The sequence below is a fragment of the Moschus berezovskii genome, chromosome 12 (genome assembly GCF_049115385.1).
Source record: "Moschus berezovskii isolate FMDL1 chromosome 12, NW_MosBer_1.0, whole genome shotgun sequence".
Taxonomy (NCBI): domain Eukaryota; kingdom Metazoa; phylum Chordata; class Mammalia; order Artiodactyla; family Moschidae; genus Moschus; species Moschus berezovskii.
Genome location: NC_142471.1, coordinates 63,730,943 through 63,751,603, shown reverse-complemented (window position 1 = coordinate 63,751,603; position 20,661 = coordinate 63,730,943). Strand labels below are relative to the sequence as shown.

Below are 20,661 nucleotides of genomic sequence, written 5' to 3'. Positions count from 1 at the left end.
GGTCACATCCACAACTGGGTATTGGTTTTGCTTTTGCTCCATCCCTTTATTCCTTCTATAGTTATTTCTCCACTGAGCTCCAGTAGCATACTGGGCACCTACCGACCTGGGGAATTCCTCATTCAGTATCCTATCATTTTGCCCTTTGTTATTGTTCATGGGGTTCTCAAGGCAAGTATACTGAAGTGGTTTGCCATTCCCTTCTCCAGTGGACCACATTCGGCTGTGGTCCATGTGATCAGATCGGCTAGTTTCCTGTGATCATGATTTCAGTTTGTCTGCCCTCTGGTGCCCCCTAGCAATACCTACCGTCTTATTTGGGTTTCTCTTACCTTGGTAGTGGAAAATCTCTTCACAGCCGCTCCAGCAAAGTGCAGCCGCTGTACCTTACCTTGGACGAGGGGTATCTCCTCAAGGCCGCCCCTCCTGACCTTGAACGTGGAGTAGCTCCTCTCGGCCCTCCTGCGCCTGCGTAGCAACCGCCTGTTGGACGTTGGGTAGCTCCTCTCGTCCGCCGGCCCTGGCCTCAGGCGTGGGGTAGCTCCTCACGGCCGCACCTCTTTGCGTGGTTCGTTGCGCCGGGGCCGGCGTCTCTCGCGTCGCGTCTGCGCCGCCGGGGCCGGCGTCTCTCGCGTCGCGTCTGCGCCGCCGGGGCCGGCGTCTCTCGCGTCGCGTCTGCGCCGCCGGGGCCGGCGTCTCTCGCGTCGCGTCTGCGCCGCCGGGGCCGGCGTCTCTCGCGTCGCGTCTGCGCCGCCGGGGCCGGCGTCTCTCGCGTCGCGTCTGCGCCGCCGGGGCCGGCGTCTCTCGCGTCGCGTCTGCGCCGCCGGGGCCGGCGTCTCTCGCGTCGCGTCTGCGCCGCCGGGGCCGGCGTCTCTCGCGTCGCGTCTGCGCCGCCGGGGCCGGCGTCTCTCGCGTCGCGTCTGCGCCGCCGGGGCCGGCGTCTCTCGCGTCGCGTCTGCGCCGCCGGGGCCGGCGTCTCTCGCGTCGCGTCTGCGCCGCCGGGGCCGGCGTCTCTCGCGTCGCGTCTGCGCCGCCGGGGCCGGCGTCTCTCGCGTCGCGTCTGCGCCGCCGGGGCCGGCGTCTCTCGCGTCGCGTCTGCGCCGCCGGGGCCGGCGTCTCGTCGCGTAGTATTAGCTAAAGTATACTTTAATTCAACTTTTATTTGAGACATTTTATTTGTCACTGGGTGACATTTTTTTGAAACCTTTTTAAAGGAAGTTTGAAGAGATAAGTGCTCTTTTGTTCTTGACACATTTCCTTGTGCTAAACAGAGTGTACTAATTCAGTAGTATCCCAATGATGATTCTTTTGAAAAGGAGCCATGATACCATCTAAACATGGGAAAGCATCCCTAAAGACTTTGGTAGTAGGAGACTGGAACTGACTGACTCGGGCATTTTTATTTTGTCCCCACACTCCATCTCCCAATATAATTAAAGATTATAGGGCAAACCTGGAGAAAGGCATGTGAGTGTGTGTGGACAGAGAGAATGGGGGTAAGAATGATGGATAAGTTTCTCTGAAGCTTTTTCAGTACCCACTGGGTGAAGTCATCTCTCTTTTTCCTTTATGCCACCTCCTTGAATCACAATGTCCAAATGGGGTCTTCCTGGAGAAATTTAGAATCAAAGATAGCCCTACAGGAAATGAGAAGTGAAATGTCACGTTGTTTTCATATGCTTCAGTGGCTCCATCACTTCTGCAAGTCTGGCTTGCTCCCCACAGAACTTAGAGGAGCCACACAGCCTGGAGAGAGAGGAGTTGGCGTCATACTTCCCTAGAACATTTAAAGCAGAGAATTATATATTTTTAAAGTGGAGGGGAGGTTGGCGCATGAACAACCCAAGGAGAGTCACTTGGGACCCAGCACCTAATTTTTACCTGGTGACTTTGGACCTGGGTCATGATTCCATTAGCCTTCCAGTCTCCTCAGGCATTTCATGCCCGGAGCTTCACAATCACTGTGCCCTGTGCTGCTTGGAGGCAGGCAGGATGGGGAGGGCTGGGAGTGCTGGAAGAAGCATCCTGGTTAGCCTTTCCTGTGTATTCTTTTCCGGGAGTGGATTTTAGTCTAAATCAGTGGTTCTCAACTCGGGGTGATTTCTCCTCCACTCGCCAGCACCGCCCCACCCTGCCTTTTGGCAACGCCTGGGACATTTTTTTAAAAGATTATTTATTTATCTATTTATTTTGGCTGCGCCGGGTCTTCTTGCTGCACCCGGGCTTTCTCCAGTTGTGAGCGGGGGCTTCTGTCTACTTGTGTGTGGGCTCCTCATTGTGGTGGTTCCTCTTGTTGCAAATCATGGGCTCTCGGGCATGTGGGCTCAGTCGCTGTGTCTCTTGGGCTCTAGAGCGCAGGCTCAGTAGTCGTGATACATACACTTAATTGTCCCACGGTGTGTGGAATCTTCCCAGAGCAGGGATAGAACCTGTGTCCCCTGCACTGGCAGGCAGATTCTTAACCACTGGACCACCAGGGAAGCCCTGGGATATTTTTTTGTTGTGGCAGCTGAGGAAGGAGATGCTATTATCATCAAGTGCGTAGAGGCCAGGGATACGGCTAAACATCCTACAGTGTACAAGACAGCCAGCCAACCCCAGCCAAGAATTACCTAGTCCAAAATGTCAATAGTGCCAAGGTTGAGAAACGCTGGTCTAAAGACTTCTCAGTAATTCATGTTGACTTATCTACTGGATGCTGTGTGGATGCATGTGTGCTCAGTCATTCAGTTGTGTCCAACTTTTTACGACCCCATGGACTGTAGCCCACCAGGCTCCTCTGTCCATGGGGTTCTCCAGGCAAGAATACTGGAGTGGGTTGCCATGGCCTCCTCCAGAGAATCTTCCCCACCCAGGGATTGGACCCGCATCTCTCATGTCTCTCTTGGCAGGCAGGTTCTTTACCACCAGCGCCAGGTGGGATGCACCCCTGGTTGCTATACCTTTCTAAAATGTTGTGACCTTGTCTACTTTAGGGTCATAGGCTTTGAAATTATTAGCTGCTTCCCTCTCTCCGATTTCATGTAGCATCTCCCTTGTCTTGAGTCCATATGTAATTGTTCTTCTGAGACGTATCCTCTTGAGCCCACAGCCAGCATCATGAACCCCACTCACCTGGTCAGCTCTCTCTTCAGTGGAGGAGCCTGGAAACTGAGTTTCTCTTTCCTTTCCAGAGCCACCTGTCAGACCGTGGAGGGACAGGCCTCAGTCGAGCATATATGATCCCTTTGCTGGGATGAAAACACCAGGCCAGCGGCAACTCATTACCCTCCAGGAGCAGGTGAAGCTGGGCATCGTCAATGTGGATGAGGCCGTGCTGCACTTCAAAGAGTGGCAGCTCAACCAGAAGAGGCGGTCCGAGTCCTTCCGCTTCCAGCAGGTAACTGGCTCCGGAGGGACTTTGTTTCGTGTCTGTCTCTCTGCTAGACGGTAGAGAAGGGCTGAGTCCATGGCTGTCCTGTGTACTGCTGTAACTGCACACCTGGGGCTGGGGCTGAGAATGTTTGTTTGAGTGTCATGGTGAGTCACTGCATACTTGCATTTGTCACCTGTTGTCTGTAACCATATGGCTCCCTGGCCAAGAGCTGGTTGGCCTTTCTTGTTGTCATGAGGCTCCAGATCAGGAACCAAGACTCAATTCTAACCCCCAGCTCTGCACCTGCCACTTCCCTCTGCATGTGGCCCTATACTTTTGCTTTCTAGCTTTTTGCTTTTCAGAGGCCTTCTCTCTACTCCTAGTGCCGACACTCCCACAGAACTATCAGACCTCAGAACTCAAAGAGAACTTGATGGCTCCCAAGAATTACCCTTAAGTGAACAGAGCAAGTCACTGACATAAAACCACTCAAGTTAAAACACACTCTCGTATATACACACCCACCTCCCACCCCCACCCCCACACACAGATGCACACACACAAACGGTAGGCATGTTTGCAGATGCAAAGATCTGGAAAGCATGACCCCACACCCACGCCAGTGGTTACCACTCAAGAGGAAACTGGGATCAGAGGGCTGGGCTGTTGGGAGACTCCTGCTGTTACATGAGGACATGTAACTCCACACAGTGACACAGGGGGATGTGAGTCCTAAAGGTGCATTTGTCCAGCTCTGACAACAGTCTGTGACACTGTGCTAAGTGGACCCAATCTCTTCCACACCTCACAGCAGGCATGGACGTAAGTGTCATTGGGCTTCCCTGGTGGCTCAGACAATAAAGAATCTGCCTGCAATGGAGGAGACCTGGGTTCAGTTCCTGGGTAGGGAAGATCCCCTGGAGAAGAGAATGGCTACCCATTCTTGCCTGGAGAATTCCATGGACTGAGGAGCCTGGTCAGCTACTGTTCATAAGGCTGCAAAGAGTCAGACACAGCTGAGCTGCTAACACTTTCACTTCACTTTACAGAAAACTGAGGCTCAGAGAGGTAGGGAGGCGAGTCAGGATTCAAAGGAAACCTTTCTCATTTCAGAGCCTGTGCTCCCTTTGCAACACTGGGTCTGCCCTCTGAGTGCTCCTAAAGCAGGGTCACCCTGTCTCCCAGCCTGTCTCCCTTCCTCTGGGGGTCTGGATGCAGGAACTCAGGGCTCTCCTCACCCAGGAGACCCAGGGAGGCTGCAGTACTGCTGGGAACAGGCTGGTCTTGGCCATAAACTGATCTTCTGAGTCCTTGCCAAGTTGGTGCCACGCAGCATGGTCGTCAGGAGTAGCCAGGGCTCCAGTGCCAGGCAGCCTGAGTTCAGCCTTGCTCTGCCTCTTTGGACTGGATGACCACAGTCTCTCTGTACCTCTGCTTTCCCATCTGTGAAGTGTGAAGGGAGAGGGCTAGACAACGTAATCCTTGTGAAGCCCTTGGCAACCTGGCACATAGTAAATGCTGAGAGTACTGCATGCTCTGGTTGCCTCCTGGCACTTACAGAGCCAAGGAGTCCAAGGCCTGGACAGTGTGAAGACCCCCTGGTAGGGGCTGCCCCATTGTGCCCCATTTTCCTCTGTCTCTCTCCCTTACTTGCCCTCTCGTGAGCAGGCACTGTCCCTTCAACTCCTTCTCTCTTCAGGTGACTTTTGCATCTGTGTCTCTGGTAGCATCTTTTCAGCCGTCAGCTGGACATGGCCCCCGAGGCGTCCTAGACCCGCAGCACATCCAACAACACAGTCCCCTGAGGCCTCTTCCCTGTCCTGACTCCCTGAGTTTGTTCACTCACTGTTATCTTCCAGAGGCTGCTGTCCAGACTTCAGACTCTCTTGGGCTCTTTTCCACACTCCCCCACATCCAGCCAGCTGTGTGTCTTGCTTGGTCTTGCTCCGTGCGTTCTTCCTCTTCCCTCTGCTCCTATCTTTGTGCTCCCTCTGCCACATCCTCATGCTGACCTGTATCACCTCCATCTGTCCTATCACATCATTTTCAGGTGGGTCTCCTTGCCTCCAACTCCTTCCCCCTCCTCTCTGCCCGACCTTAAAGCTATGGCCAGCCCCCAACTTCCACTGCTGCTTCCTGGACCAAGCTCACTCTCTCAGCTGCAGTCACAACCCAGCCAGTCTTTCTGTCCTGCTTCTTTGGCTCCCTCACAGGAACGTTCTGCTCCAGCCAGATGGTCTGAGTGTTAGTCCCTGGGGCATTTCCCTAGACTACTCAGATACTTAACTTCAAGGTGATTGCTGTTTATGAACTAAAATAGCAACAAATATTGCTCCTTACATGTCTGTTTAACATTTATTGAATGACTGTGATAGCCCAAACAGGAGGATTACAGGAAGGTGCAAGACCTGGTCTCCTGCCCGTTAAGAGCTCACAGTGCCTCTGAAGAGACTACACATACACACACACGCACACGTCACACACACAAGGCGTCATAACCAAGTGCCACATGGCATGGATATCACTAAAGACTGGAACAGTCTGGTGTGGGGGGAGGTGGTTTAGAAGGTGGGCCTTGACCCAGGCTTGGAACACAGTCATGGAATCAGTGTCCCTCAAGGTCAGGGGAATGTGCGAGAACACAGCCTCAGAGGTGGGAATGAGGGTGGAGAGCTTGTAAGCAGGTAGGAGACTGGCCTGTCTAAGGGGCGTGCAAGGTGGGGGTAGGTTATAAGGCTGGGAAGGAACTAAGAACCAGAGAGGAGGGGAGACCCTTTGTTGTGGACAAAACGTCTTCTCTTCAGGCATAGCTTCTAAGAGGAACTTGAATTTCTCTGGGAGCTGATTGCAAATGCACTCAGCCTCATTTGCATGTTGGAAATGTTATTGCAATGTGATATATCTTGCAAATGTCATAAAATCAGAAAGAAACTCTAGTGCCTAGAGGGTATAATTCTGGTGTATATTTTTAAAAACAAACTAAATTTTTCCAGGAAAATCTTAAACGACTAAGAGATAGCATCACCCGAAGACAGAGAGAGAAGCAAAAATCAGGAAAGCAAACAGGTATGTGGCTTCCCCGGGCTCCTGCACGCTGGGGGACTTTGCTATGGTCTGTTTTCCTTGACTCTCTTTTCTGCTGGGGCCTGAATGGGCAGACCACTTGCCCAGAACCTGTCACCCTCTTTATAGATCTGGGTCCCTCAATAGGCTGTAAGGTCCTTTGGAACAACGACTTTGTCTTGTTAATTCTGTAAATCTAGTACCTGGCTGGCACATAAGACATGTCAGCAAATGAAAGGAAGGAAGGCTGGAACTCTGTACCCCTCTCTCCTCCCATGAAAGAGGACGATAATGCTTTCTCCTAGGCACCTGACTCCCCTTGGCATTTAGGAAGACATGTTTCTCTGAGCAGAGAAAGGGGAAAGTCCCATTCACGCAGTGTCCGTATCTGGTTCAGGCAGGTCTACTGCATCATCAGTGTCCACACCACATGCTGCTTTGGAAGCCCGGATCTCAGGTGCAGCAGGGCTCCTGCCGTGTGAGCGGAGGTCCAATAGCAGGGCCATGGATTCCATGGTGTGCACTGAGACCCCTCTGCTCCCCGTGACCCTGCCTCCTCCAGGTGCTACCCATGTGTCACCACCATCCCTGGGCAACGAGTGGGTGGAAGGTCAGAGGGGTCATCCTCAAACTCCTGCCTGGGTGACGAGGTTTTAAATGTGTGCTGCCACTAGCCACACTCATGCCTTCTGGTTGGGAAGAGGACAAAGGAGAGGAGGAAGAAAATCCAGTTCAAAAGATGCATTCATCCTAGGGTCAGACAGCAGGGTACCCCGTGGTAGAGGGCGGAGGTGCTTTTTAAAACTACAGCACATGAACCATGGGACATCCCTGGTGGTCCAGTGGTTAGGACTCCATGCTTCCACTGAAGGTCATGGGTTTGAGCCCTGGTTGGGGAACTAAGATCCCACAATCTGCACAACATGGCTAAAAAAGAAAAAAAGAAGAAGAAGACTTGATTGAATGAAACATTTCAAGCTTTTAAATATACGTACTGTCAAGAAAGCTGGATTTGGCAGGGCATGTGGGGGCATCGTTGGTGGCTCAGTCGGTAAAGAATCCACCAGCAATGTGGGAGACCTGGATTCTATCCCTCCATTGGGAAGATCCCCTGGAGGAGGGCATGGCAACCCACTCCAGTATTCTTGCCTGGAGAATCCCCAAGGACAGAGGAGCCTGGTGGACTGCAGTCCATGGGGTTGCAAAGAGTTGGACACAACTGAGTGACTAAGCACACACACCCACAGCTGATTTGGGAGGTGATCCTGGGGAGCACGGTAGCGGGTGGGGAAGAGATAGAGGAAGAAAAGGTGGCCAGCAGCCTGCAGTTAGCACCGTGGAGACTGCAGCTTCATCTCCACAAAGATGCTAGGAATTGATGGAGAACACTCTGGAATGGTTATCCCTCCCATGGGGCATTTAGACACCAGCTCCCATGTCTTTGGGTGATGCCTGCTGGGAGATGGGCACTTGGAATCTGGTTCCCAGAGAAAGCTCATGCAGGTGGAAGCTGGACCCTATGCTACCTGGCGAGGCCCCCGGGCATCAGAGCTTCTGCCAAAGCAAAGGTGTCATTTGTGGCTGAGTAAATGTGATGTATTAGTTAATTACATAAAGCTCAATTGTATATTTAGTGACATACTAACTTAAAATTGCCTATTCCAGGGTGTTCACATTCAGGTGCCCAGCACTGGTGCATCCATGCTTGTAGGGGTAGCAGGTGGGAGCAGGGTGGCAGTTAGGTATGGGGCAGGGGGTAGATTAAGAATGGGACAGGACTCGGGGCCCCTTACTCTGCTTCAACCATTGCAAATCCTTTACAAAAAAAATCTGTTTCTATTTTGAGCTTCTGTTTTCTTTAGAGGAAAGAATTCTGCTTTATAAAAAAAAAAATTTGAAAATCGTCCGCACAGGATAACATTGACCTATAGGAGAATTAGGGCTGATGAATGGCATTTCTGCTTGAACAATCTTTTCCAGGAATGGAGGCCACCCCACTCAAGGACTGACTCTATTCATTTGGAAACCTCGTTTGCCTTTGAAAAGAAAAACAATGTTGATTTTTCTTTATTTTGGGTTAAAAGACCAAGGACGATTAAGCAGTAACAGTCTGTTCTCAGCCCTGGGAGTTGGTTTACTCTCACTGAGATAGTGCAGACCACTGATAGTGTAGGAAGTCAGAAGAGGGCTGGCTGGCTCAGGACTTACCGAATGCCCTGGCCCCACAGAGAAGAATACCAGTATTTGTGTTCTGGGTGTGTCTGTGGTCAGCGCAGGGCAGGACCTGGAGGAGCAAGCTGGGTCCCAGGAAGCCTGGATTCTGATCCCAGCTTTGTCTCCAAATCATTTCATGATCCAAGACTTTTCCATTAACCACTTCATGCCTCAGTTTCCCCATCTGTGGTCACACCCAGTTTATCTGCTTAACAGAGTTGTTGTTGTACAGTCACTAAATTGGGTCCAACTCTTTGTGGCCCCATGGACTATAGCTTGCCAGGCTCCTCTGTCCGTGGGATTTCCCAGGCAAAAACATTGGAGTGGGTTTGCCATTTCTTTCTCCAGGGGATCTTCCTGACCCAGGGGTCAAACCCGCATCTCCTGCATTGGCAGGAGAGTTCTTTACCACTGAACCACCAGAAAAGCCCACTTAACCAGAGTAGCAAAGTTCAGAGTGCTTCCCAGTATAGTGATGATAATTATTTTTCCTGGCACTGTTCCTCTGTTCAAAGAATATCAGGATTTTGTGGACATTTAGCCTGGTTCTACTTGATTTTTTTGAACTTTGACTCCCAACTTTTTTCCTGTGTATTTTACTTACCTTTCCTTGAACTGGTTGTGAGCTGAAAACTGCTTCATTGAAGTTGAATTAAGCAGTCACGAATTTACCTTGAAAAGACTGTCATCGAAAACCTCAGTCAAAGCTGAGGGGGAGAAATGTGTTACCTGTTTGGGCTCTGAGACACTGTGGGTTCACACCCATGTGTGGGTTCACTGACTAGTCTCTGCCCACGCACTTCTAAGCTTGGGCACCCAAGCGGGTGGGTGCTTCCATTGCTCAGTTATAACCAAAAGGGGCTAAGGATGTAAAAAAGATCTGTGTTACACAGAGGTCTGGAAAGCTAGGACCATACACTACCCTTGGGATCAGGGTCTCTAGAATGAGGCAAGCTCGAGCCCATGCAAGCCAGCAATCTGCTGTTTTAATACTCTCTATGCAGCATGTCAAGCACATGCTCCATCCACCCCGTCCTCACCCCCGCTCTTCCCTGATGTGCTAGTTTACACATTCACCCTTCTTGGCAGACCTCTGGCTTTGGCAGGTGCCACACTCACTAACTTCCTGCCACACCTGCTCCCTAGCAGAGGGGAGGCAGAGGAGGAAGTAGTTCCTTGAGATTAAGGGCACACATCCCTAAAAGCCCACCCGCGCTTACACCTCTTCCTAGAGTCTCTGCCCCGAGACTTGGGAAGGTCTGGGGCCTCAAGGGGAGCCCTGTGACAGGAGCTCACCTGGCTTTCACACTTCCCTGGGGAGGAAGCTGGGTTGGGCACCCACAGATACTTTGTTCCACTTGTCAGCTGGAGTTGTTCTCTGCTCATAACAACCAGGGGTGGAAATCCTGGGGGTAGTGGGGGGCGGGGAAGAAAGACCAGTCACTGTTCAGGCTAAGCCAGTGAAGAGGCCAGGTTAATGCTTTGCAGGACAAAGGAATTATCTTGCTGAATCTGTGGGATCTCAAACCACTAATCAGCCTTGCAAGTCACACAATCTTTCATGGACCTTATGGACCTCTTTCCATGAATTCTGTGGATTGTTACTGTCATTGTGGACCACCCACCCTCCGTATGGGAGGCAGTCTGAGTCCTTAAGGGCCTGGACTTCGGAGCCTGGGTTCACATCCCAGCTATCCCACTTTCCAGCTGCTTGACAGGGACTTGGGACACGCTACTTCACGTTGTATCTATACCTTAGTTTCTATTGAGCATGCTGACAATAGTATTTACTTCATGGGTGTTGGAGGATTGAAGAAGCTAAGAATACGGAGGCTCTTGGAACTATGCATGATGTGCAGGATAACCTAGGATTACAATCAATGGCATTCATAACCCCTCCTTAGAAAATGAAGAAATCAGAGGGGTTGGCTGACTAACTCAAGTTCCACAGTTGGTGAGTGGCAGAGCTGGGGCACCCATGAACATGTTAGTCGCTCAGTCGTGTCCAACTCCTTGCAACCCCATGGACTATAGCCCGCCAGGCTCCTCTGTCCATTAAATTCTCCAGGCAAGAATACTGGAGTGGGTAGCCATTCCCTTCTCCAGGGCACCTTCCCGCCCCAGGGGCTGAACCTCAGTCTGCTGCATTGCAGGTGAATTCTTTACAGTCTGAGCCACCAACCTTTCCCTAATTGCACAGTCTTTCTGTCGCCTGTTGCAAGAGCACTTTTCTGCCCTTTCCAACATTCCTCCACCCAACCTTCTGTCAGTGATTGCCATGCATGGTTCTGTGGAGCTTCAGTGCTGATTGGGCAGGCTCCCCACCCTCCTCCCCCTCTTTCCCCTCTACTCCTCCCCTCCTCCCCTTCCTCTCCCCTTCCCTCTAGGTTCAAGGGAAGGAGGCGGGTAGAGAGGAAGCAGCTTCGCAGTTTGGTAACTGGCATCCCAGTTCCTTAAAACTGATCCCTTTCTCTCTAATTCCAGACTTGGAGATCACGGTCCCAATTCGGCACTCACAGCAGCTGCCTGGGAAAGTGGAGTATGGAGTCTATGAGAGTGGCCCCAGGAAAAGCGTCTTTCCCCCAAGGACAGAGCTAAGACGAGGAGACTGGAAAACAGACAGTACCTCTAGCACAGCAAGTAAGCAGGTGGCCCCCAGGTGCCTTCGCAGCTGGACTCCAGCAGGTGCCTTTGGGTCTTGGAAACATGCTCTGTGATGAGCCCAGAAGATTTTAACTGGAGCCTGGTTTGGGCCTAGGAGGTGTAAGAAATAAAGGACATTTAGCCTGTGAGGTTTGCCTTTTTTTCAGGGCACAGAAGACCCTTTACACAAATATCCCTGGAAGAAGATTGTGTGATAATTATTACTCTATCACTTTTATAAATGAAAAATCCTAGTAATAGTACTGGTTAATATTTATTGAACATTTACTATATGCTAAGGCTCTTCCACAGATTCTCTGATTTAATTCTCGTAATCACTCTGCAGGATAGGTACTATCACCTCTATTTACTGAGGAGGAAACAGGCAGCTTAGTGCCTTCCTCTAGGTTAAATAGCCAACAAGGGGTAGCGCTTAGATTTGAACTCAGGGAGACTGGATCAGGGTCAAGACTCTTGCTTACTATTCTTTTTGCTTCAACCATGGTCAGGGAAAGGAAAAGGCACAAAGTCAAAAACATTAGGTAACAGTGGATTCAGATTTGAGAATTCCAACTGTATAGGCAATTGAGGATCTGATTTGGAAATGTCTTCCTTTTGGCTTGAAAGCTTGAATAGGAGTCTGATTGCAATAGACAATACCCGCTGATGTGCAGCCAGGAGCTGGGGCTTTGTTTCCGGATCCAGGGCAATGTTAACTGACTTCAGACACACCAGCTTCACAAATAGGTTGAGTTTCCCTGCTTTCATACATTTCAGTGTTAACAAAAGTGACTGGGGGAAAAAAATAAAAGAGCAAGAGACAAGCTGAATTTCAGGACTCAAAGTCTCCTTAAATGTCAGGTGGAAGACCGCCATGTGGAGGTAGGAACTGGAAGCTCATCTAACCCAGAAAAGATAACTTCTTTATCTTTTCTGTATCACTAACCCCTTTGAGAATCTGACATATGCTCTGAATGTCCTTCTTATAAAAATACACTTGCACGTGTTTTCACACACACACACAATTTTGCCCATCCATGGACTTAGGTCAAGAGCCTCTGAACTGTTCCTTCTCCTTACTTTATTAGCAGAGTATTTGTAACCCAGAAAGGGAAAGTGTTTTGCTTAAGGTCCCACAACCAGTCAATGGCAATAGGAGTAGAACCCTCTTCCCTCTACCACTGTTACCTGTTGAAATATACCCAAAGCATATCACACAGTCATGTTAAGTCTAGACTTGATAGAGAAGAAAATCTCCCCTTACATAATGAGGGTAATAATATATACTACCCCCTTGAGGCAAATTAGAGAATTCTGACAAGTTCAGAAATGGGATAGATTTTCCCAGTGATCACAGATGGCAGAGAAAGCAAGGGGCAAGCAACCCATCTCAGATATGTTGCGGAGGAGAGAAGTGGTGTAGACACTCTGGGGGCGAAGGCAGGACTTTCTGGGGTAAGGGAACGGGAAATTTAACAAGATAAATGTAGAATAATCATTACAGGTTTTGATTCATTTAAACTATTTTATCTGTATGTTTTACTTTGAGTTACCTTGGAGTGAGAATAGAATGGAAAGCATAAACTCTGCTTTGTACCTTGTGTGGTGGTTTACTCTGCCCGGGGAGCGCTAGCTTATTGGGTAAGAAAATGTTATTAAATGACAGACCAGAGGGTTTTATTTTATTCTGTGGCTGTAGATTGCATCCGGTCCCTGTTATTCAGTTATCTATTGCTGTGTAACAAACTATCCAAAAATGCAATGGCTTTAAACATAATCATTTATTTATGCCTGATTCTAAACTTGGCCAGGAGTCAGTGGGGATGGTTCACCTCTGCCCCATGTGGTCAGTTGGGGTCACTTGTGCAGCTGTTCAGTTCAGTTCAGTTCAGTCGCTCAGTCGTGTCCGACTCTCCGCGACCCCATGAATCACAGCACGCCAGGCCTCCCTGTCCATCACCAACTCCCAGAGCTCACTCAGACTCAAGTCCACAGAGTCGGTGATGCCATCCAGCCATCTCATCCTCGGTCGTCCCCTTCTCCTCCCGCCCCCAACCCTTCCCAGCATCAGAGTCTTTTCCAGTGAGTCAACTCGTCGCATGAGGTGGCCAAAGTATTGCAGTCTCAGCTTTAGCATCAGTCCTTCCAGTGAACACCCAGGATCGATCTCTCTTAGAATGGACTGGTTGGATCTCCTTGCGGTACAAGGAACTCTCAAGAGTCTTCTCCAACACCACAGTTCAAAAGCATCAATTCTTCGACAATCAGCTTTCTTCACAGTCCAACTCTCACATCCATACATGACCACGGGAAAAACCATAGCCTTGACTAGACGGACCTTGGTTGGCAAAGTAATGTCTCTGCTTTTTAATATACTCTCAAGGTTGGTCATAACTTTCCTTCCAAGGAGTAAGCGTCTTTTAATTTTCTGGCTGCAATCAGCATCTGCAGTGATTTTGGAGCCCAACTGTACTTAGCTGTAAGCTTGGCATGGACTGGAGCATCCATGATGGCCTCTCATTCTTCAGGGCCTCTCTCTATATGGCCTCTAATTCAATAGCCTGAATTTTGGGGGGATAACAAGATCCATAAAGGGAGCATTCCAGAAAAATAAGCCCCGGTGTGCAAGTGCTTATCAAGCTTTGCCTTACATCACACTTGATAATGTCATATTGGCCAAAGTGAGTCCCATGGCTAAGCCAAGAGGGAGATGAGGAGGAGGCAGTACAAAGGTGTGGATACTGGAGGTGGGGTCCTTGAGTAACTAATGGATAATCTGTCATCTTGAAATTGATGATGATGATGATGATGATAGCTGCTGTAATTAATTAAATGCTTGCTCTTACAGGCTCTGTGCCAAGCATGTTACCATACGATCTCATTCTATACAATAGTGCTGTGAGATCAGGAAACAGAGACATAGGTTAAGCATCTAATCCTGGGTCACTTGACAATTAAGCAGAGGATCTTGGATTCACATACAGATCTTTCTGTGTACTCAACCTTGGGGACATATTTCCTTCCAAAGAGGGCAAGGAGAGAGAATGAGGATAGTCCAGCTCTGAGCCACCAACAGCCCTTCAACCCCCAGAATCATGCCCTAAAAACAGCACTATTTTATTGTGCTGCAGCTGTCATCTCTTGGAAACTATAGGAAAACAGTTTCAGGTTAAATTAGTTATATCTAAAATTTTAAGCACAAGATATTAGTGTTATGTTTAAGAGAACAAAAGTTTCATTAAAGAAAGACCATTGAGCTTCTTCTAGTTTGCCTGATTCAAGTTTCTTAACAGGCATATACGTGATCATTTTTTTCTCTCATTCATACCTCTATCAATATTGAGGACTGCTCTGTGCATGTGGAGCTAGACTGTACACTGGAGACATAAAGCTGAAAAAGAAACAGGGTCTGTGCTCTGGGAGCTTATAATGGAGGAGAGAAAGTGTAAAAAAAGTGCAAGTTATAGGCTTGTCTGATCCTTCCTCCCTGGTGACAGAAGCCTGGCAAGGCGTGGGCGCTGCCCCTTTCCCCCAACAAGAGTGAATGTGATGGAGGGCCAGGGCCAGAACTTCCTACCAATGGTGCCATCCAGGTGGGTTGGGGCCAACCAGGTCATCAGCCTTGGAGAAGGGAGAAGGCCAGGGCAGATAAACCAGGAGTGAGGGTTCAAAGTCAAGCACTGAGGGTTAAAAATTCAACAACACCAAGGGAAAGCATAGTGGGAGCTGGTGGGTATGAATTTCCAGGATCCTAGAATCAGCTCCTGGACACCATTTTGCTCCCTCCCAGCAGATAATCTTTGGAAGGAGTCTGGTTCGTTGTAAAGGAATAAGATGAACAATGATGAATGACGTGGAAGGCTTGGCCCCACAGGGATGGAAGCCCGTGCACAGGAGGGGTTACTTCCATTTGGGGGAATCAGGAAAGGCTTTTGTAGCATTTGTCCCGAGCATTGGAGCCTGAGGAGGTTTCAAATTTGTGGATGGAGTGGGCTGGGGGAGTGGGAAGGAAAGGACATTCTAGCTGAGCGAACGGTGTTATATGTGGGTAACTGGATAGAAAAGAGACAGGATTGTGTGGTCCTTAACTCTGAAACAAACTCTGAATCTCCTGGTGTCTAGAAATATTTTGACACATTATCTTAAATTTAAAAATCTGCCTCCAAGAAAAAATCCAAAATTATAATCTCAACCTGCTTTTGTCAAGCTGGTATCTAAATTAGTTAGGTCAAAGTTGATGCCATAATGAAGTCAAAACTAAGACAGTTTACCTATAAACCAATATAAGTAGCTATTTTGAGTGAAAATTCAGCTAAACCTAAGTGCTGGCAGTACTGTTAACAGCATATATTGGAAAAATGAAAGTCAAAGTTTTAGCTGATTAACTGTTAATCTTGCTTCTTCACTGCCAGACCATCACGTCCTTGAGCTTGTTCTAATGCTGTCCTGTCCAGTACAGTAGCCCATAACTGCATGTGACTAAATCTGTTCATTAAAACTAAATAACATTTAAAATTCAGTTCCTCAGTTGCGCTGTGTCACATTAGCTTTCAAGCTGAACAGCACACAACAGAACATTTCCAGAAAACTCAACTGGATGATGCTGTTTCAGTGATTTAGGTGATAAATCCTCAACTTACATCTCTAAGCACCTGAACTCACACACTCATAGCTCCTATCTGGTGTGTAAACTATACTTTTGAATTTGTGCTTTGTGTTTTGTTTTGTGTCACACTGGCCCCCTTTTAGAAGGTATGTGTACATGTGTGATACTTGCATGTGCTTGCTGTAATCCCTAAATAGGTAAAAAACTTTAGTAACAAAGTTTGTTTGCAGATTTAAGAAACACCACTGAACAGGTGAGAAATAGAGCATCTCTGCTTCCTAGTCTGTCAAATCGAAGCACTAGTATCAGATAAGGTTTTCCTAGGGATTAAATGCAGTCATGCTTTTAAAGCATATAATGTGGGGTGAGCTCTTGGTAAATGGTAGCTATAAAGCAAAAAGTGGTCATAAAAAGATGACCCGTTTTTATGCTGAAAGAAAAACTGAACTCTAATAACATGGTATGTTATTAGATAGCAGCATTTTGAAGAATCCCTTATTCACAGTTTATGTACTGTTTCTATCAGTAAGTGCTAGATTTTTGCCTTTTACTTTATCTCGAGAGCCTGCACAGTCCAGCTGACTCTGTTTGCACCCTTTAGGCAGCGCAAGTAACCGGTCCAGCACCCGGAGCCTCCTCAGTGTGAGCAGCGGGATGGAGGGGGACAACGAGGTGAGAGCTGGGGCACCCCCTCCTTATAGGTTTTTGTCTCAGGGGTCATTTCACTGCAGGAAAGAGAAATCCAAGAGAAAGAAACCAGACACAAAAGGTCATCCACTGTGGGGCTCCATTTATATGAGACGTCCAGAATAGGTAGATCCATTGAGATGGAAGGTTGGTGGCTACCAGGGCTGGGGATAGGGGAAATGGGGAGAAACTGCCTAAGGGATACAGTGTTTCCTTTAGGGGGTGTCGGGAAAATGTCGGGACTAGACAGAGATGGTGGTTGCACGATACTGTGAACGTACTGAATGGCACTGTTTGTTCACTTTAAAATGATCGCTTTATGTTATATTAATTTCCCACCAATAAAAAGAGGGGAAGAAAGGAAGGGAGGGAGAGAAGGAAGGAGGGAGAGGGTTAAACCAAAAGGGGCATCTGTGAGAGGGAACTGGGTGAATATCCGGGAATCCAGGGCTGGCGGTCACCTTTCTGGGCCTGGGTCAGGAGCGGCAGGCACGCAGAGCCAGGGCTGGTGGTTTGTGTCCCCCCACCACCACCCCCAGGCCACACACTCTTTGGTCTCCTTTTTCCTCTGGGTGTCTGCTTTTTCTCTCACTGCTTTTGCACGGGTGGGGGTCACATGAGTCACTGCCAACCCGGGAGACTCCCTGAGGTAGGGTCCTAGGGTGGGCCACCCCCCAGCACACAACTTGTATTATCCTGCGACGGAGGATCAATCACGGTCCCCAAAAGGGACTTCTGATTAAAGAGAAGATTTCTCCAGCCCTACCTGGTTACCCTAGAGCAGTGCTCCTCAGACTTTGCTGTGCATCAGGATTCCCTAGGATCTTGTGAAAATGCAGGTGTGAGGAGGGGCCTGAAACCCTGCGGCTCTATCCACTGCCAGGCGACGCTTGCTGTTGGTGGCCCACAAGTCACGCTGAGCAGCAAGGAACGAGAGCTCAGATCACTAATAACGTTAGTAACTCAGGGCCCATCGTCTCTTCAGTGACTCTGATTGTCAGAGTCAGTGGAAAACTGCCCCTGCTGTTGCTGGCCTGTTGAATTTCAGTCAGTGGGGAACCTTCCACCAAAGCCTGGGGAGAGCTGAGGAGCTTGTGGGATGGCTCTGTCCCGCTGCGTTGCTGCTTAATGTCATTTTCAGCCTTCTCTCTCATCTTTTTTTTTTTTGCTGTAGGATAATGAAGCTCCAGAGGTTACCAGGAGTCGTAGTCCAGGCCCCCCACAAGTGGACAGCATGCCCACCGTGCCCCTTGAGAGGCCCCCCAGGGTTCCTCCCCGAGCCGCCTCACAGAGGTAACAAGGAAGCTGACAGAACATTTTTTTTCCTCGCTCGTTGAGTCTCAGGACAGAGTAGGGTCTGGGGACATCTAAGGTGACCTAAGTGTGAGTAAGAGCTGAACTCACTGAAATGCGTACTTTGGACACATTTCAGTGTGGACTCTTCATTCACTTAAGTGATGCTTTATTCAGTTGCAGACTCTAAGTAACAAATTTAATATTTTTGTCAGTGCAATACACTGGGAAAGGTCAACATTTTGCATATTTTTTTTAAACCTGGTTGGCTAGAATTCAACTCCTGAATAATGAATTCCCTTGGTTGTACCGTGGGGACAGTGCTTCTGGAGGACCAGGAGATAAGAAGGAACTGGGGATGAAAATGCAGGTGAGAGGCAGTATGGTGTGGTAGTGGGAAAACACCACCTGCGAAGACCCCGGCAGCCACTTGTGTACATGGATGAACTGTTTAACTTTCATGAGACTTTATTTCTGTGTCCAATAAATGGCGATAATAAATGGACTTCCTCACAGAATTGTAAGGATTGAGTTTCTGGCCCTAAATAAGAGCACAACTGTCTGTGTGATTCTTTATACAAAAGGATGAGCCTATGGAGATTGGGGGCTGGGCATTAGACAAAAGAGTGTGACTGACTTATGGGGCTCCGATGTATGTTTGTGTTCTGGCTTCTGGCAGGAACCTTTTTAAGGTCTTATGGAATCACTGAAAAGCTGGTCAAAGCTAGCTTGTGTAACTGTCTGCTAAGGCAGAAAGGAACCTTTGGGAATAAAAGCCTAGGCTTGTCTTAGGAGTTTAATTCTTTGATGTCTAAAATACAGTGTGTGGGTAAGGGGTGATTAACTAGGGTTTTTTTGGTGTGTGTGTTTTTTTTTTTTTTACATTTTGAATCTTTTAACTCAAATGAACCTCATCAGTGAAATTTGTTGAGAAAGTGCCACAGTGAGGGTTTTCTTCTGTTTTTCTGGAAAAAGCAGCTGACTCTGCACTGAGGATGTCTCCATTTCTGTCTTTGCTGTTACCACTTTTCTGTGTGTTCCTGGCAACATTCACATACTGACACTTGCTACAAAAACCTCCCACAGTCCCAAAATGCTTCACACTCACCAAACATGTTTCCCTGCTATAGACTAGAGGTCACATTTTAGAGCATTAGCCCTAGAAGGAACTTTAGTGATAATCTAGTCCTGTCTGCTGAATTTGCATTATGTTCTGTTACTTGAAAATTATATATAGTTGGTGATTGGGGAGGGATGTTTATGGAGAGCAGTTATGGCAATAAATGCTTGTATTTATTGGCACTTACTATGTGCTGGGTATTCTGGTAAACTCGCTAAATGCATTAACTCATTTAATTCTCTCCACAACTTCAAGTGGTAGATGTTTAGAGTTATCCCATTTTGCAGAGATAGAAACTGGGGTTTGAGACTGATGGAGACTTTCCCTGTGTGATAAACCTAGGTGTGCCTGACTCCAGGGTCCAGTTGTTTAGTGATTGTGTTATACCTGTCCAAGGAGGTCCAGGTGTCATGGGAGAAGATCTAAGATCTAAGACCTTTTATTCTTGAAGGAGGGAGTTATCTAATTGTTCCAAGATTAAAAAGAATGTCAGTCTTGAATGTAGAGCTTCAAAGACTCTGTGGAACTTTGTCTGCAGGAGAGAGAACAACTAGGGAAGTGGATACCAGAAATTAAAGACTGGAAATGGGGATGCATTTAATGTGTAAAGAGAGATGGCAGTTGAATTGTTTGGGAGATTCTGGAAGCATGTTGCGATTAAGATGGGGAGAGAAAAAGGAGGAAAACACATCTGACTAAAGAAATGGTGTTTACAAAGAAATCTGTAATTAATAGAAAAAGGGTTTGGGTGCATTTTTGGTGTGAAGACTGGAAAAGATGCAGTTGTTCTGAAACTGTATGTAATGTTCATAATAAAATGAGGAGATGTTTGAGCGATGAATAACATGGGCCTTTGTCCTGAATGCTTGACCCACTGATGGATAAGAGGGGCGGCTGACTGGATATTCTCCACTTCACTTCCAGATCTGGGAACTGGCAACTCTTTCTCCTTTATGTTCTCCTGAGCTTCCCTTCCCCAAACAGCACATCCTGCTCATCACTCTCTCCAGTCCCGCTCCCTTCTTCTCCTCACTCTGCATGCTGTCCCCAGAGCTTGAACTGTCAGCTCCAAGTCCATCTCCATCTCTACCTTGGCCTTCTATTTCCTGCTCTTCCCTGGGGACCTCACCAGGGGTCCCAGAGATCTCAAGTTCACTTCAGTTCAGTCACTCAGTCATGTCCAACTCTTTGCGACCCCATGAACCGCAGCATGCCAGGCCTCCCTGTCCATCACCAACTCACAGAGTCCACCCAAACCCATGTCCATTGTTGGTGGTGCCATCCAACTGTCTCATCCTCTGTCGTCCCCTTCTCCTCCTGCCCTCAATCTTTCCCAGCATCAGGGTCTTTTCAAATGAGTCAGCTCTCCGCATCAGGTGGCCAAAGTATTGGAGTTTCATCTTTAACATCAGTCTTTCCAATGAACACCCAGGACTGAGCTCCTTTAGAATGGACTGGTTGGATCTCCTTGCAGTCCAAGGGACTCTCAAGAGTCTTCTCCAACACCACAGTTCAAAAGCATCAATTCTTCTGCGCTCAGCTTTCTTTATAGTCCAACTCTCACATCCATACATGACCGCTGCAAAAACCATAGCTTTGACTAGATGGACCTTGGTTGATAAAGTAATGTCTCTGCTTTTTAATATGCTATCTAGGTTGGTCATAACTTTCCAGGGAGCA

General features: G+C 48.3%; 1 protein-coding gene across 7 annotated transcripts in view; it reads left to right on the top strand.

Annotated features, from left to right (window-relative positions):
• The window catches only part of PIK3AP1 (phosphoinositide-3-kinase adaptor protein 1), a 132,459-nt gene that overhangs the window by 101,730 nt on the left and 10,068 nt on the right, over window positions 1-20,661 (top strand). For 5 of the 7 annotated variants that reach the window (XM_088842214.1, XM_055424984.2, XM_088842215.1 and 2 more), the window contains 5 exons: window positions 3,174-3,379; window positions 6,349-6,421; window positions 11,117-11,272; window positions 16,483-16,553; window positions 17,743-17,861. In XM_088842214.1, coding sequence (XP_088698340.1) covers window positions 3,174-3,379; window positions 6,349-6,421; window positions 11,117-11,272; window positions 16,483-16,553; window positions 17,743-17,861 — 625 coding nt within the window. The remainder of the gene's footprint in view (window positions 1-3,173; window positions 3,380-6,348; window positions 6,422-11,116; window positions 11,273-16,482; window positions 16,554-17,742; window positions 17,862-20,661) is intronic. The other 2 variants (XM_088842216.1, XM_088842217.1) reach the window with 2 other exon arrangements.